Genomic DNA, 18,333 nt, shown 5'->3' with positions numbered 1-18,333 from the left:
TTTTTTTGGGTCTAGGATATTTTGGAACATATCTATACACATATTGTATAAGTATTGATAATATCGATGATAATATTAGAAAATATCGACATCGATAATTTATCTCACACTTCAGCAACATTTGGCCAAAATATCGCTATAATATCACTATAATATTGATAATATCAAGATGATGAAGACATTGAAAATTTTGAAGAGTTATTTACACTAACACACCCTGAAGTTTCTTTTGTTTTCACAAAGCCCCCTTAGGTCTCAAAAATTACATGAACACCCTTGAGGTTTTAGTTTGTTTTCATAAAACCCACTTTCGTTGATTGTTTGTCCAAAAATTTATGATTTCATTGAAAAAAAACTTATGCAAATGACAAAATTAACCTCAATGAAATATATGCAATCTAATCTCAAAGGCCAACTTTGTCAATTGGATAAATTTTTTTTTTTGGGTATAAAATCATCAATCTTTGGATGAAAAATCAATGAAAAGTAGTTTTATGAAAACAATTTAAAACCTCAGGGGGTGTTCTTATCATTTCTAAAACCTCAAGGAGTTTTGTGAAAAAGCCAAAAGCCTCAGGGGGTATTAGTGTAAATAACTAAAATTTGAACCTTATAGAAACTATATGTGGTACTAAATCACTCATGTATCTTATCATGCCATTTATGAAGCGTAAAATATTGTAGTAAATCATTATAAATAAATGATTATGCTGTGTTTAATATTCTTTCATTAATTACTACACATGTTCTATACTCGCAGTTTTTGTTAGCTCGCTATATAATCAACTTAAATTAGTTAAACCCATCATGCAATGCATTTTCTTCCAATTTTTTATGATAAAGTAATAGATAATTGACCAAATAAACATCCTCCAAGGTTTCAAGAAAGATTTCCAAGTTTTTCTTACAATTTATGTGGTTTTTATTCAATTTTTATCGATATCGGCAATTTTTCTATATTTCCATTGAAATTTTTGTGTGTTTGGACCATTAATATTTCTGAAATCATCTGTTGATGCCTAAAATTGGTTCAACAGAAGATGACGATGACCTCTTCGAGATCGAGGTAGGGCAATTCTTCAGAACTAGGTTAGTGTGTCTATGCTGGATTGAATCGTCAACACCTTCAACTGATGAGTTTAAGTTGGAAATCGATACCAACGTTTGAGTTTGGAAGAGCTTCAATTTATTTTGAGCCATGGAAGGCTTGTTGAATGGGCAGAATTGAGGCCTCTTTAGTCTGAAGAGGACAAAAGTAGCTGGATTGATGGTCATTGAGCTGGAGCTGCGTTATGGTGCCTGTTCTGCTTGACCAAGGCTTTCTTTAAATTTGTTGAGGTTTTCATATTTGTAAAAATCTAGACTCTGCTTGACTTGGCTTTGTGCTGAACAAAATTTGTAACGAGAGAAATCTCGCTTTGTAAAACTACTTCTCTGAACTGAACTGAAACTAGAGAGTTGAATTCTAGCTTATTTGTTTCTTGAGGATCAAAGAGCTTTGGTTGCTTTAGGGTCTGAAAGCTTTTGAGATCAGTTGATCCTTTTGAGTTGTCAGTTGTGACTTTGAGAGTTTTTGTCTTGATTGATTTTTTGGCTATCCTTTGATCTGTCCACCTCCTCTCATATTTATAGGAAATGCTGGAGTGGTGTTTTTAATTTTTTAATAATGGACGGCAGATCTTTAAAAAAGATCTTTTCTTTTTCAATGTCATAAAAGAAGGAAGCCATTATTCTGGCAAAGAAGAACCATCAACAATCAACTTTTATGGAGGTCTTTTCCTTGCTTTTTCTGAAAGAAAACCAACTATCTTTGTTCCCTGTTTGTTTTTTGTAAAAAAGAACACAGTCTGTGATGATAGTCAATTTGCTTTTTCTAGTTAGCAACCTCTTTGCTCCCTACTTATCTCTTTGAAAACGTAGTCTGCTTATCTCTTGGAAAGGCCACCTACTTTGGTGAAGAGTTTCTCTATATATAAAAAGGGATTTGATCTTTCTTTGGCTGAAAAAATGGAGAAGTCCTCCTGTAAGACTTGCCCTCATTGACTCCCTATCAACTCCTCTGTGATAGTTGAAAATTTTGACTTTTTCAAAGTTTAGAAAGTCACGTGGGGGCTCTTCTGAGAAAAAGATCTACTGACTTGCCTTTTTTAGGGTAAAGATCAAATGGTGTGAATTTTTCAGAAGCTAGGTTTTTATTCAAAGCTGTGTGTGTCAGTTTTTTAATTGCCAATAATGATATATATATATTTCTTCAGATCATGGCTATATTAGTAATTTGTTCAAAAAGGTCTGGGCTTTTTCAGTATCTTGGTTTTTTACTTCTGATTCCTGTAGAAAAAGCCCAAATATTTTGTTCATGGGCCTTTTGACAAAAATGGGCTGGCGTGCAGAGTTTTGGTCCAAACAGGAGTCAAGCTACACGGACTTGAACCAATCCTTAGTGGATCCTTCTAAGAGCATAGGAAAAGCTCTACATTTCATGGCATCTCCCGCATCCTTCACATTCATCTAGTAACCGAAGTAGTTCAAGAAGTCCATTGGGTCAGTGGTCCTATCGAGTCTCATCCTAGGATGTTTGAAATCCTTTGGGAGCTTGAATTCAAGAATGTCTCTAGTGAATGGTAGGGTGTTAGTTGTCATAGCCAGATCGAGACGTCTTGGGCCTCGCTCATGCTCGAGGGCTGTTAGGCGGACTTACAACTTCTGATCCATTTCATCTTGCATCAGCTTCATGGCTTCCAAAATTCTACTTTCTCTAGCATGCTTGTCTCCATTAGAGCGGACTTCAGACAAATCGACTTCCCAATCACGATCATGATTGACTTCACGATCACGATCATGATCGACTTCACGATCGTGATTATAAGGTCGTATGTACTGAGCTTTCTTTTCTTCAAGCAAATCTCTTAGGTCAAGATATTCCTTATATCTTTTGGCTGGCACGCTAGAGAAACCAGAGAATGAGCAGTGAAGGCTAGGTTCAAAAGTTTGCAGCTTCTTGCGGTTTGTTCCATTAGAAGATCAGGGATGGCTCTCACCCTCTTCATCATCATGTCCCTCACGTTGAAGTTCTCCTTAGCGTTGGGGTCCGCTGCGTTGATGATCTCGATGTTCCTGACACCACTCTTCTAGCCTTCGTTGTCTTCTTATATGGGTCTTCTCTACTTCATTCATGACCTCCTTGTTCTGATCACGGATTTTGTTAAAGTCTTTCCTCATCTCCTTTAAGTAGGTCTCAATGTTAGTTAGGCGATTGGATTTCTTCCTTCTTTTCCTTGGCTCAGCGGGGATGACGGGTTCATCAGGGTTGGACTCTTCACTCATGGTGTCAAGCAAATGGTTGTTGTCTAAAAACTTAGATGAAAATCAACAAGAAGTTGATTCCCACAGACGTCGCCAAACTGTTGATGCCTAAAATTGGTTCAACAGAAGATGACCTCTTTGAGATTGAGGTCAGGCAATTCTTCCGGACTAGGTTACCGTGACCATACAAGTCGTCCTCCAGAACCTTTAAAACAAGATGGCCTCAGTGGGTGACACCGATGTAGTGCCAGCTAAGAACCCTCTGATGCTTAAGTCAGTCTAGTTTTTAAGAGCAAAATTGCACAATAGGTTCTAGTGCTTAGAATTGCATACCTTACACGGAGGATGGCCTCAGCGTTTTATATCATCCCAGGCGACCTAATCCTTCTCGGAGTGGAACTCTAGAGCAAACCAGCTCTCCTTGAACTAGGACTCTAGAACAACCTAGTCCTCCTCGAACTAGGACTCTATTTAGATAGTCGTCTTGGTGATCTTGAAACATCCTAACTTCTTTAGGACTAGAAGTCCTTTGAGCGAACACCAAGTAAATCAACCTCATGTGCACCGAGCCGAGCTCATGGACCAATGGGCCCACAAGCCCACACGAGTCAAGGTGGAAAAATATATGGTGACTAGGCTCGGGCCGAACTCCACCACTAATACTATGCTCTGGCCCAGCTCAGCCTAGAGGCATTTTACCTCACAGACAGCATTGATATTTTTGACCTTGATTATGATGCATATGAGATTCTTCACCTTTCTTTCATTCACACATTATTTGAGGGATTTTTATCACAAATGATCCTTGAACTTTTTGTAAACCTTATTTTAGTCCACAAACTCTCAAATCAATCAATTAGTCATTCAATTTTTTTTTTGTCCACGTATGAATTTGGCCTCTATCATCAAAACCTTCCTTCAAATTTGTCACATGCCTTCACATGACCAACTTTAAAGAGGCGTTTTTGTCAAATTACAACCCACCCACTAAAGAGAAAAGATAAAGGTATTTTGCTCAAAAGGTAATTTCCTCTCAATTCATGTTTCCATATTGGGGTGCCATCAAGAAAAGCAAATGCTTTGTTGAGCAAAAGATGTGACGTTTATTGTGTCTTATGGGTGCATGGTCTATATTTGGATGAAACTAACCCTTAAAGTTTTTTTTTTTTTTGGTTTTGTTGTCATTATGTAAAAGGATGATATAACGAAATATGGCAGTAGAGAACAAATTAATGTTTAGACTGAAAGATTACAGACCGCATTGATTAATTTTGAGAGCTTGAGGACTGAAATGAGGAATTTTAACAAATTCATAGACCATTCGTAATATATATATAAAAAAACCATTATTTGAGGGGCTTATTTGTTTCTGAACAACATATTGAGTGTTGTTGAGTATTTGGAGATGGGGACAAGGAGTAGAAATAAATTTGTGTTTTTATTGTAATTATTACCCTATCATTTCTAGTGTTTAAGTTTGAATTGCTATGGTATTTCAAATGAAAAGTTATTAGACTTGTACATGCACACTCCTATTTTCTCTTACGATAGTGCTCTCTTTTTTATTTAAAAGCACTTTTTTATCTTTTTATGACTTGTCTTATTATTTTTGCCTTTTAAATTTAATTTCATCTGAATTAAAGATAGTAATTTAATGTAGCTCTATTGATCTCATGCGCTCTAGCTGTGAGTAGGAAAGAATTGGGGTGCATATGACTAAAACCAAAAAATCACTAGACTTAAATAATTATTTGATAAGTTAAAATAAACTAAAATAAGAAATTCAATGAAAATAAAAAATAAAAAATAGAACCCCAACTTGAAGTATCTCCGCACACCAAGCCCACTCACTCTCACCTCATCGGAGTCGAGATACCGACTGCACCCCAAGTCCAGTGGAAGTCTCCCCTACCACTGCAACCATTTAGTCCCAATAATAGCCCAACATAGGAGAGTTGGAAATATAAAAAATAGAAAGATAGAAAGTATTAGGGGTGTGCGTCGATTCGAAACCAATATAATCTAGCAATTCTACATATGATTCAATATATATGGGATTCTGATTTTTCCAATCCGATCCAATAAGATCAAATGTTTAAATCCAATCCAATCTTATCCAATTGATATTGAATTGGATTGGATAGTCCAATCCAATAAGATCAAATGTTTAAATCCAATCCAATCTTATCCAATTGATATTGAATTGGATTGGATTTGATTGAATGATCGGTTTTGATAATGATATATGAAACACTTATCGTTATGTTTAATCTAATGAAAAATATTAATATATATATATAGTTATTCTCTCATACAGACGTCTGCACGATAATAACGTGCAAATGTCATTGTAAACAACTAGGAATCGAGGGAGGGGTAGTAGAAAATACATGCATGGTATTTGCATGATAAAAATGTTCAGACATCCGCATAGGAGAATTTATGAATATATGTAAATGTAAAATATAAATGAAATGATAGAGAAATTTTTTTTGATTCTATAATATATTAAACAAAACTCCATCAAAGCACTTAAAATGTTGACACTTTTTCAATTAAAAATACTTAGACGAGCAAATAAGCATGAAACTAACTAGATTGGATTTGATTGGATTCTCATAACCAAATTCGTCATCTGATCCAATCATGCCGGTTTTAGAAATTAGGGTTCCAATCTAATTCCTGAATCATCGAAACTGATTAAAATTGAACTGGATTGGATTGGGTTGTTCAACTTAGGCGAATTGAATTGGATCTTGCACACCCCTGGAAAGTACATTGATAAAGAGGTCGAAGTGGATGATAAGAAAAAAGAAGTGTGAGAATCACTCCTCCTAAGGAAAGATGAACTTTCCACTTCTTCAGAAAAGTCGTTCTCTTTCTTCGAGTGACTAGAGGAGGCCATTGCTATAGTTGTAGATTAGAATGATACAAATTTAGTTATATACCCAATCTTAGACATAGTCATATAAAGAAACCCTATACTATTTAAAAACTATAAACAAAAAAAAAAAAAAAACCCCAAAATCGACAGCTGTCAATTTTTTCAATTTAATAGCTATTTTTAGTTTTTTCAAATGGCCAAGACAAAGTTGTCGGATGCAGTTGTTGGGGTGGTTGGTAAATAAAGTCTCCATGTAACTGGCAATCTTTACACGTGGTTGCAAATTTCATTGAGTCTCAGACCATTGTGGGCCTGTAATAACCCAATCTCTTCAGTTGGTTTGAGAGTTTTGGACCTACTTGATGAGCACTGCAAGTGCCAGCATGAGTATCATGAAGGGCTTTAGTTGCATCTTGTTTCGACAAACACCTTAACAACATACCATCAAATGATCTTTTGTACAAGGTGTCATTTAGGTACAGAAATCGAGTGGCTCTGCGTCGGACTTCAGCCTTTTTCCTTGAGTCATTTGGCAACTTGCCATGTTGGAGGTGCTCAATTATGTGTAGGTGCCAGTCAAGATCATCTGGTTCTTCATCACATTCGGAAGCTGTAATGACGTTTGAATCAACAACTTCTTCGATTCTCTTTATAGCTGAGGGTAGTAAATAACGTTCCCCAATGGTGATTTGGATATCCCTTTCGTCAGGTAGCGTTAACGATGCAGCCAAATTAGCTAGTGCATCAGCTTTATCATTTTCCGACCTCGAGATGTAACTAACATGAATATCTTGAAATTGTGACATGAGATACTTTGCCCCTTCATTGTATGAGATAAGAGTAGCATTTCTGACTACGTATTGACCATTCAACTATCTAACGACTAATTGTGAATCACCATATGCTTGCAAACAATCAATATGCATCTCGATAGCAAGTTCAAGGCCAATGATGAGTGCCTCGTATTCTACCACATTATTTGAACATAAAGAGAGAATGAGTATGAGATTAAGCCCTTAGATGGCGTGATGAACACTAATCCTGCCCCAGCTCCGTTTCTTCTTGCTGCCCCCATCAAAATATAGCTGCCATAGTGTGTTGTAAATACCTCTTCATTGGGCAAATTAGCAGGTAACTCCATGTTGTCGGGAGTAGGATGAGTAGCCAAGAAATCAGCAAGAGCTTGCCCTTTGATCGAATTTTTTGGCACAAATTTTATCTCAAACTCAGAGAGGAGGAGTGACCACTTGGCTATTCGCCCAGAGAGCACAAGCTCGGACATTAAATATCGAAGCGGGTCTGCCCTGGAAATCAAAATGACTCTATGAGAGAGGATGTAGTGTCGTAGTTTCTAGACAGCAAACACAAATGTGAGGTAGACCTTTTCGATAGATGTGTAATTTTGTTCTGCCCTTACGAGTGTTTTACTCAAGTAGTAGAGTGCATTTTCTTTTACATCATCATTGTGTTGGGTGAGCAATGCCCCCAACGAGCGTTCTAACGCTGCAATATACAAGATTAAAGGCTTCTCTTTAATTGGTGCCATAAGAACTGGCGGATTTAACAGGTATTGTTTAATGCTTTCCAAGGCATTTTGACATGCTTGATCCCATACCAACGGAACATTCTTCTTTATGAGCCTCGAGAATGGTTGACACCTTCCAGAGAGATTTGAGATGAACCGTCGTATATAGGCTAGTCTCCCTTGTAGCCCTCGTAGCTCCCTTAAATTTCGAGGGGGACGCATTTCACGGATTGCCTTGATTTTTGAGGGATCAATTTCAAAGCCTTGATTTCGGACGACAAAGCCAAGGAATTTGCCTGAAGTTACCCCAAATGCACATTTTAAGGGGTTCATTTTCAACTGGTGCTCGGAGTCTATCAAAAACTCATTTTAAGTCACTCAAATGATGTCTTTTTTTTGTTTTTTGTTTTGACCACCAAATCATCAAGGTAACACTCAATGGTATTGTGAAGCATGTCATTGAAAATTGCCGTTATGGCTCTTTGGTAGGTTGCCCCTACATTTTTCAATCCAAAAGGCATCATAGTGTAGCAATATATTCCTTTTGGAGTGCGGAAGGCAGTTTTCTCTTGATCCTCTAGAGCCATTTTTATTTGGTTGTAACCTCATAATCCATCCATGAACGATAGGGCACCAAAACAGGTTATTGCGTCTACCAATAATTCTGTAATTGGAAGTAGAAACTCATCTTTTGGGCATGCATCATTGACATCTCTATAGTCCATACATATAGGCAGTGCCCCAGTTCTTTGAGGACTGGAACAATATTGGACAGCCAAGTGGGATATTGGACTTCTTAGATAAAACTGGCGGCAATAAGCTTGTCAATCTCGATTTCTATTTGGATTGTTAACTCTGGCCGAAAACGGCGTGGTACTTGCTTCACCCATCGAGCCTCATCAGGTATCCCAAGTTTGTGACCTGCAACGTTTGGCTTTCTCTTGACTCTTAACCTTCAATTTCCTTTTATTACGGACTTTCTCTTGTTGAGAAAGGGTTCTCCAAGCGTTGAAAGACTGAGATGCGGGGTGGCTGTCTGCCCCCTAAGCGTTTGAATACAGAGATGCGGAGCACCCTTATATTCACCTCATCTTCTCTAAACATAGCTTGTTCCATATTAGTGAGTATCTCGGACTCGGAAGCTTCTGGATGTGGCCTTCAAAGAGACACTTTGAGCATGCCACTCTCATTTTAAACCGTGAGGCCAGCATTGTTTTCTTTGCTTTACGACCTGTAAGTTTTATCTTTAATGGAGCAGATGTTGTTTCTGGCAATGATTATTTTTTATGAAGAATTATACGTATACTCGGGCCATTGTTTTTGCCAAAAGTAGTCGAAATGACCAAATTATCCCCTGTGATAGATTGATTGATCTTACGAAGATGACGAATGTAACTTGCCGTCATCAGTGACTCCATTGTTTGTTTCAAGGAGTTTGTTTCCTTTTCACTAGGCTCCTTTTTTGAAGTCTTGACAATTATCTTTGGCTTGAGAGCCTTTGCAGTCGGGACTTCTTCCACTTTTGAGAATGATGCACCACGAGGTTTTAGCTTCACTCGAATTACATTTGAAGGTTTGGGTACTTCTACCTTTTGTGCCTTTCCTGTTTCAACAGTCACTCTTTTCTCCTTATCAACCTTTGATGGCTGTGTGAATGAGATACCAGGTGGACTGTAAAACTTCGCATCAGAGTAATTTACCTCTTCGCCTCTGAATAAGTCCATGTCAGCTGAAACGCTTTTGACTTCCCCATTCACCAAGTATTTAAAGCACTGGTGAAGTGTTGAAGGGACTACGCCATCCGTATGGAGCCGTGGGCGTCATAGGGGGACATTGTATGAAGTGTCAGCATCGATCACATGGAATATGGCGTCTGAATATAGGTCCTTTATTTCCATTTGCAGTGCAATAGAACCCATGGCTTTTTGCCGCAGTTGATCGAACCCTTGAATAGTGAGCATAAAGGGAGATAACTGTTGGGCACTCATCCCTATAGCATGGAGCGTCTTTAACGGGATAAGATTCACAGCCGAACCACAGTCTAACAAGATTCGATTGATGGTCGTGCCTCCAACTTCACCAGAGACATAAAGAGGTCAATTATGGGATTTGGACCCCAGTAGAAAGTCATCTTCACCAAAGGTAATTGCTGCCAGACACGATGCGCAAAACTTCGAGGTTTTAGTTGTGTGGACACCGCTGATTTGAAACATGACTTCTACGAATCCGGGCTCATTAAAGCCATTACAAGCGCCTCCCTAAGCTCTCTCGACATTTGTAAAGTGTCATAGACACTTAAAGAAGCGGGGATGTGCTTAAGATGAGCCAAAATACCATACTTAAGTGCATGTGATTGTGAAGGCTCTTTTGTTTTACCAGTATTGGGCTTAGGGTCCTTTGCTTTTGAAGAGAACGGTGGAACTTCCCATGCAACAGTTTTTTTCGACAAGGAGACCTTAATCTCTTTTACCTTTGACTTCTTCTCGGTTTTAGAGGGATCAGCTTCCTCATTTTCTTGTGCGTTACCAGCAAATGGGATGCTTCGACTGGAGCAGAGGTTAATCACATCAACCTCTATGTCAACCTCATATTCCTCCACAGAAACCATGTTGCATTGGATAATTTATTCCTCAACTTCGGATTCACTCGAGAAGAACTCAACTGGTAAGAACTCAGTGAGTGTGACAGGAACCCTTGTGGGTTGCTCATATTCATCCTCTTGAGGGATTTAAACCTTCTTTTGCAGCTTCTTCTTCTTCCTTCTATTTTTCAAGGTTGGCATGCCTCGAATCTTGACACCAGGACGAGAAACAGATTTGTGATTGGGTGGAAAATGTTTGGCCATGTGCTTGGCTCTTTTAACAAATGTCTTCTACCCCTTAATAGATTCGTCAGCCGAAGAATCTTCTCATATCTCTAGACTTGGTGCAGTCATAAGCTCATGAAGAGTGGGAATTTGAAGATCGCTAGACCGTGGTACATTTGGATAAGCATGTACAATTGTGCCGTTATTGACAGTATTAATACCTGCAAGTTTCACTCCATCTAGTGATGCAGTGGTGGGTGTGAATTTTTCCTCTATCATATTTGCCATAGCTGAATGATATTGGGAAGAAAAGTCTATTACCAAGCCACCATTATTGAGGAGCTCTTGGATTTTGTCCTTTAGGATATAACAATCCTTGAGCATATGACTGACGAGGCGATGATACCGACAATACCTAGAGTCATTTGTCTTGTTAGCCTCAGCAGGACGCTTTGATTCTAGCAAGGTAATACCATTGGAGGCTAGAAGTTGGTCAAAGATTTCTTCTACATCATCATCGTCAAAAGAATATTTGACCTCTTTGCGCTCTTTAAGAATGAGCCTTTTGGTGGCTCTTTGCTTTGGCCTTTGTCATTTTTCTTCTTTGTTTTGACAAAAGTGGCCAATGACTCTCCCTTTGCAGAATTCTTTTCATTTTTCTTTTCCCCAAACTGAATTTTTTGGGTCGCGGACTTTTGGCAAGCAATTTGTCTTTCAACATTGCTCGATTTTGACACCAAAGCATCAAATGATTGGGGTTCAGCAGTGGCAACAAAAGTCGCAATATCTGGCATGAGGTTGTTATAGCACATTTGCACTGCTGATTGCTCGATAATTTTCTCCGATCATTGAAGATTGAGGCTCCTCCATCTCATTTTGAAGTCATTAGCACTTTCCCCTAGCTTTTGGGTAGTTTGAGCTAGGTCCATGATCAAGACTTTCTTTTTTGAACTGACAAACTGTGCCAAAAATGCCTTTTTCATGTCATCCCATGTCAGGATAGAGCCTGGCAGTAGTTGTGTACACCAAGTGAAAGTTGATCATTTTAGGGATTGGACAAATTGACGCACCAGGAGAGCGCCTGACTGAGATTCTCGCCACATGCTAAATAAAAATGTGACATATGTTCATGGGGTGAGCTATTTATGCCATCAAATTTATTGAATATAGGCCGTTGATAACCCTTCGGGAATGGTATGGCGTGAGAAGGGAAATGTTTTCAATACCCTTGAATAGGAGGCGCTATGGACAATTAGAACTCATGAATTCCCTCAGCAATTAATGCCCTTATGTCGTTTGGGGAAATTGTGCTCGTAGAGCTCTCTGCTTTTTCCTATTTTGTTTGTTATTCATAGGTCACAAATTCATTTGTTTTGCCTCTGTCTTGCTCTCCTATGGTAGCCTTTTCTTTCAACTGAGCAGATAGTAACGCTTTTTCTGCTTCTTTCTCTACTCACTTCTGCTGCATTTCTCTTCACAAGTCTTGCATCATTTCTTGGATTAAGGGTAACTGGTCCTCAGTATTAGAAGTACCAATCATCATGACTTGCATGCTTTCCACTCCCTCATGAAGTTTGGTCCCTTGGGATACTATGCCATCATTCTCTTGAGTTTGAAGTATGGGATCGTCATAAAGAGGATTCCATAGCAAAAAATCTTCCAAGCGGGTTGAGTTTAGAGCAAAAAGCTTGGGAATGATCATCTCCATCATGTCTCGGGATTTGGAACGGGTCAATATGCCCATGTAGGTCCTCGATTGATCTTGAGGTTTCCAGACTACCCCTGTGATGTGAGAATTTGATCCCTTGAAGTATTAGTTGTCTTCACCTTTTTCACGAGCTTCCTTTGTGGATGAGGTATGTTCACCACCTTCTTTTTCATGATGATGGCTTTGCTTTTACCTTTAGGAGAACATGGTAAACCTCTTGTAATGTGGATTCCACAACATGGGCTCTAGGGCTTGACGGAGATTTGACCCCTTAGACCTCGACGTTCTTCACAGAGTCGTCCTTTTGACCTCTCACTAGTTTCATTGATGGAAGTTATCATAACAGAATCTGTACGATATAGGTTGACCAGGATTGATCCAATCATGATTTGGACAAATCGAGTAGTATTTGTCCTCTTGGGAGTCGGCACAGCCAGGGTGCTTGAGGTGTTCTTGCCTTTAGTCACCATGGGGCTTGTCCCAGAAAGCTCGGCTAAAACTGCCTCAATAGACTCCTTCTTTGCTTCTTTCTTTCTTAAAGCACCCACAACTCTCTTTCTTGCATTTCGGAGAGCGTTCTTGGACAGTGTTTTCTTTAGTTGGGTCTTGACAACCTTAGGGGTGACCTGAGGCTTGACCTTCTGAATGGGCTTTGGAACGGCGCACTTGATGAGGCTCTGACCAACAATGAAAGTCTTTCTGAGCCCTACTCGTTTGGTGCACGCATTCCTGGTAGTTTCAATCTTGTGGAAGAAAATTGTTACTTGTGGTGCCATCATATCTGGTTTTGTTAACCTGTGGCAAAAACAAATAAATTAAAAAACATTAGTCACTTTATGATTGGGGATGAAAAGGTAAATGGATCCCACCAGGCATGCCAAAAATTATGTTGAAGGAAAATGTGATCCTTCCAACACAATTTCACCACCACTAATCAAATAATGGGGTTTTATTATTTTAGGTTCGACCCATTCGAGGCGTAAGTCTCTTAATTACAATCTCTTGCTTCAGGGGAATACCTTTTGATTCCATCATAAAGAAACAAAATATGTGTGTTTGATTTTGCAGCTGCTCCCAAGTCCAATCTCAAGGTGCCTACGTATCCCTTGCAGGAATCAAGCCACTCGTAGTTCAAAGAATTGCAATGAGGAAATGACTCATTGCAAAAGGGGGAAATTGAATGAATTTGATTAAGGAATGTTTGAGTGAATTTAGCTGAATAAACCAGGGATTCGATTTTGATGTGTCTTTGGGGTGAATTTGGTTAAGAATAAACCAGGGATTCTGATTAGATTTAAGATTTGGGAACAATTGGATGGTTTTGTACCATTTTTCCTTTTTGTCAATGTTCAAGAAAAATAGTGAGCAATTTTGATTAACCCATTAATTTTCTAAAATTGACATTATCTGCACTTGGGCTCAAATATGGCTATGAGGATTTTTAAATTAATCCATTAACTATAAGAAAAATTAGGTTTTAGACATAATTAACTTTATTATTTAGTTTGTAAGATATTGGATATTTTGGTTTTAGTTTTAATACCTAGGAAAAAACTACTATTTTGGATTAGCCCAAAGAGAGGCCCAGATTCGTTGGGCCAGGTAAAAAATAACAAATGATAAGACAATTCTACCGTTCTTCTTAAAAAGCCTGGCCCATTTGTAAACCTACAAAGTAAATGACGCTTTTGCCCCTGAATGTTTAAACAAGGCGCGAGCCTGTTCTCTCTGTTTCGTTTTCGTCCTCGTTTGTTTGGCAGCAGATTTCGTTCGTTTGGCAGGCAAATTTCGTTCGTTTGGCAGGCAGATTTCGTTCGTTTGGCAGGCAGATTTCGTTCGTTTTCGTTTTCGTTCTCGCCGTTGGAGCTCAATTTTTTGGTTGGTTTTCCTTTTATTTCTTCCTTTTTCGTTCGATTATCATGCTCTGTCAGTTTTTTTGTTCGATTATCATGCCGCATCCTGTTCCAAAATTCAGTTTGTTTGTTTGTTTCCTTCTAATTGGATAATCTTTCGTTCGATTATCATGCCGAATCTGTCAGTTTTGGGTTTCTCGAGCTCAGTTTTGTGGCTCGATTTTGTGGCGCGATCTTGTGGCTCGATTTTTTTTGCCTCCTCTGTTATAAACTGCATATGTTTGTTAGAGTGTTGGCAGAAACTGCATTGCAGTTTCTGATTTCATAAAGGCAATGTTACAACTGCTCATGGAGTTAAATGTGTTTTGATATTAGTTTTAGTACTTTTAACGTGGTTTCCTTTTGGTTTCTATTCGATTTGTTTTGCCTCCTCTGTTATAAACTGCATCTGTTTGTTGGAGTGTTGGCAGAAACTGCATTGCAGTTTCTGGTTTCATAAAGGCAATGTTACAACTGCTCATGGAGTTAAATGTGTTTTTATCTAAGTTTTAGTACTTTGAACATGGTTTTCTTTTGGTTTCTATTCAAATTTAAGGGTATGTTATCACATAAAGTGCAATGTTATTTCTGTTATTTCAGTTTTTGACTATAAACTGCAGTGCAGTTTCTTGTTTCATAATTCGATTTCATACTAATATTTGGATTTCTATTGGAATGTTACAACTGCTCATGTACATTATTTAGTGATTTTAATTATTTTCTGTTTTTGTTTGTTGTTTTGTTTGCATTTTCAAGGCTAATGGAGGTGTGTGTCATTGCCAAGTGCACATATAAGTCGGAAACCATCATGTTTTCAGTTTCATCAGACTCATCCATGGTTGATATTTTGAAGACTTTGTGTCTGAGGTTTAGGGGTTTGCAGTTGGGTTGTTTCACATTACGGTATTCGGTGCCCAGTTATCCGAGTTGTTTTCTAGAAACGGATAGCGATTTGGACTTGATGAGGACATTTTTGTTGATATCAAATGAGAAGACTGTTGATATTTTAGTGAAGGATTTATGCGGGAGCAGTGAATATAGTGGTGATTTTTGTGTAAATAAGGAGTTGATAGCATGTGAAAAGGGCGAGTCGTCGTGTTCTAGTACTGTCGAAGACAGAAATGAGTTTTTGGGCAGGTCGAAGAGAGCAAGTGCTAAGCCTTTGTTGTCGAATGAGTGGGAGACATACATACATCATGTGGGGCAGAAGTTTGACGGTGGTGCAGAGGAGTTCCGGTTGAAATTGTGCAAGTACGCTCTTGAAGTAGGATTTAATTTTTTATATGCCGGGAATGACAAGAAGCGGGTGGTTGCTGTTTGTTCGAATAAGAAATTGGAGGGTTGCAGTTGGCGTGTTTATTCTTCTCGTTGTGAAGCTACTGGCAGTTTTGTAATTCGGACGTTAAATAATGTTCATACATGTGCGGGTCGGATACGGAAATCAAAGAGTAAGATGATGAGGTCTCGTGTGGTGTCCTCCCTCATTGTGGACAGAATTCGTGCAAAACCAGAGCTGAAGCCAGTTGAGATTATATACGAGTTCAAAGATTATTATGGTATAGACATTTCATACTACCACGCATGGTTTGGCAAAGAGTTAGCTAAATTGGACGTTCACGGTGATGAGTCGAAGTCCTTCAACTAGTTAGTGTGGTATGCGGACGCCGTAAAGGAAACTAACACTGGTTCTCTCTGCACTCTTGATTGTGAAGCTGGAATTAATCGCTTTCGACGGTTTTTTGTGTCTTTTGGCGGTTGCATTGCTGGATTTCAATATTGCATACCCTTATTGTTCATTGATGCTACGTTTTTGAAGAGCAAGTACAAGGGGCAACTTTTCTGTGCTTCGGGAAAGAATGGAAATCAAGGTATGGTTACTGTAATGTATTGCAGATTTTCATTTGTTGCAATTTTAGCAGAAACTGCATTGCAGTTTCCCTTTTTTGAGCAGATTTGTTTTCATAAACTGCACTGCAGTTTCCCTTTTTTGCTTATACTTGTGCTTTTGGTTTTGTTTTGCAGGGTTTTATCCTCTAGCTTTTGGAGTTGTTGATTCTGAGACAGAGGAGAATTCGACTTGGTTTCTTCAACATTTGGCTTCTATATTGCTACCGATGGGGAGAGTGGTGACCTTTTTCTCGGACCGCAATCAAGGTTTGTTAAATACAATGGGGTTTGTGTTTCCCGGATGGCCTCACACTACTACAAAAAGTGAAAAAGACGACCAGAAAACAACGACGGTCTAAGTGAAAACCGTCGTGGTTTATAAAAAGACGACGGTTCTAAAAACACCGTCGTGTAATACAACCTTAGACAACTAAAAAATGGAGTTTCAAATGGCTGTTCAAAAACAACGACGTACATAATTAAACAACCGACGTCTATTTGAAACAGATTTCCTCAGTGTAAAATCAATGCCAACAAAGAACGGCAGAAGTTATGAATCGACCGACGTAGAAAGTAAAGACGACGATTTCAATAAAAACTGCCGTTTTTACTCATAAAATAACACGACGAGGTTTTCGTATAAGACGCCGTATAATTACAAACAAATCCACGGCTTTAAAATACAAAATATCGCCGTATTAAATTAATTTACAACGACGGAAAATATAAATATATCGACGTCATTCTCGTATAGTTCTACTACGTTATCTTTAAATCGTACAATAAAATTTATCGTCGTATTTATTCATTTTATACGTCGTACCTTTAATTTTAACGGTCGTCTTAATAAGAATTTTTGTTAACAATTTTTTTCTTTGATTTTCTTATCCTACGTCGGTAGATCTACTTAATGACAAGAATTGAAATAACCACGACGGTTTATATAGAACACCGCCGACATAATCAGTTTTGTCTGAGATCCCAAGGGTTACGAAATCTTACCAGATGGAACTCTGTTCCACATCATAATCTTAACAGATGACACAGATTTGCAAATATTGCGTCGTGTTAGTTTACAAATTCTAGAACATTAATTTCCCTCATTTTAAATTTCCTCGGGAAAGAAAAATCTATTTATCACGCTTTGGAATTGAAAACTAAAACTGAAAGAATACGGGAAAAAAAACTCCATTTATAATTTAAAATTAAAATCCACGTCGGTTGTAGTACACTTAACGACGTTTAACAAAATAATCTACGTCGGTAATTATAAATCTACCGCCATCGTAACTTAATATAGACGACGAGAAAAGACGACGGTAGAACAGAAAACCGCCGTTGTTTCAGTTTCTTTAACATATCTTTCTGCAGGACTTGTGTAGTTCAAAGCATTGACAATGTCTTCATCATATCTCCCAGAAACTACTGATTCAATTGCTCATGCTTTAGAGGCCATCTGAAGCCATTTCTATTCTTTATCGCATTCTTGAAACCCATCTTCTTCTTCTGAAGCTCTACGAATAAAGGAAGAGGCTATCACAATAAATCCGACGGATCTTCTTAGGCAAGAAAATCAAGCAGAGGATCAGGCACATCTGATCTTCAGATTTCCCTGAGAAGCGAACTTTCCTTCGACAGCGAGTGGAGGCCAGGCTTGCATCTCTTTTGATGGAAAGCAAGGAGTATTCAGAAGCACTAAGTGTCCTATCAGGCTTGATCAAGGAAGTGAGAAGGCTAGTTGACAAGCTTCTTCTTGTGGACATATATTTGATGCGAGTAAGCTCAATTTCTCTTTGAGAAAACATCCAAATTATTATCTTTGAGACATGAGAGACTGAGAGAGGAAGAACTTGGAACCTTAAATGTAAACCGAAAATGAATGAAAGCGACAAATTTATAGAATAAATTTTTAAAACCAACGGCGGTCCTTACAAACAAACCGCCGTTTAAATTGTAAAATCAACGTCGGTATGATCGACGTATATTACAGAAATCCACGTCGGTAAATTAATAAAAACGACGTGTTAAATAATATACCATGACGCGAGTTATTACTTATGTACTTTAATTTTTGAGTTTACTACGACGGTACCTACAAACTACTGTCGTATTTATTTACCACGTCCGAAGTTAAATGTACCGTCGTATTTTGTAATTTATACGTCGTAGTTATATGTAACCGCCATATTATTTTTTTGAAATGGTTTTATATGTAAGCAACTTTTCGTCTACTTGACTTACACATTTGTTGTTTTTATATTCTTATTTTATTTAAATCTGTCATCCAAAAAAGAAACTTTACATATTGCAGAATATTAATTCCTTCGT

At 38.2% G+C, this 18,333-nt stretch overlaps 1 protein-coding gene across 1 annotated transcript in view; it reads left to right on the top strand.

Annotated features, from left to right (window-relative positions):
* Positions 14,879 to 18,333, top strand: part of LOC109950849 — a 16,860-nt gene continuing 13,405 nt past the window's right edge. The window contains exons 1-3 of the mRNA XM_020570992.1: positions 14,879 to 15,737; positions 15,831 to 15,986; positions 16,141 to 16,244. Coding sequence (XP_020426581.1) covers positions 14,879 to 15,737; positions 15,831 to 15,986; positions 16,141 to 16,244 — 1,119 coding nt within the window. The remainder of the gene's footprint in view (positions 15,738 to 15,830; positions 15,987 to 16,140; positions 16,245 to 18,333) is intronic.

The sequence above is a fragment of the Prunus persica genome, chromosome G8 (genome assembly GCF_000346465.2).
Source record: "Prunus persica cultivar Lovell chromosome G8, Prunus_persica_NCBIv2, whole genome shotgun sequence".
Lineage (NCBI taxonomy): Eukaryota > Viridiplantae > Streptophyta > Magnoliopsida > Rosales > Rosaceae > Prunus > Prunus persica.
This window is presented reverse-complemented; position numbering and strand designations above follow the sequence as displayed.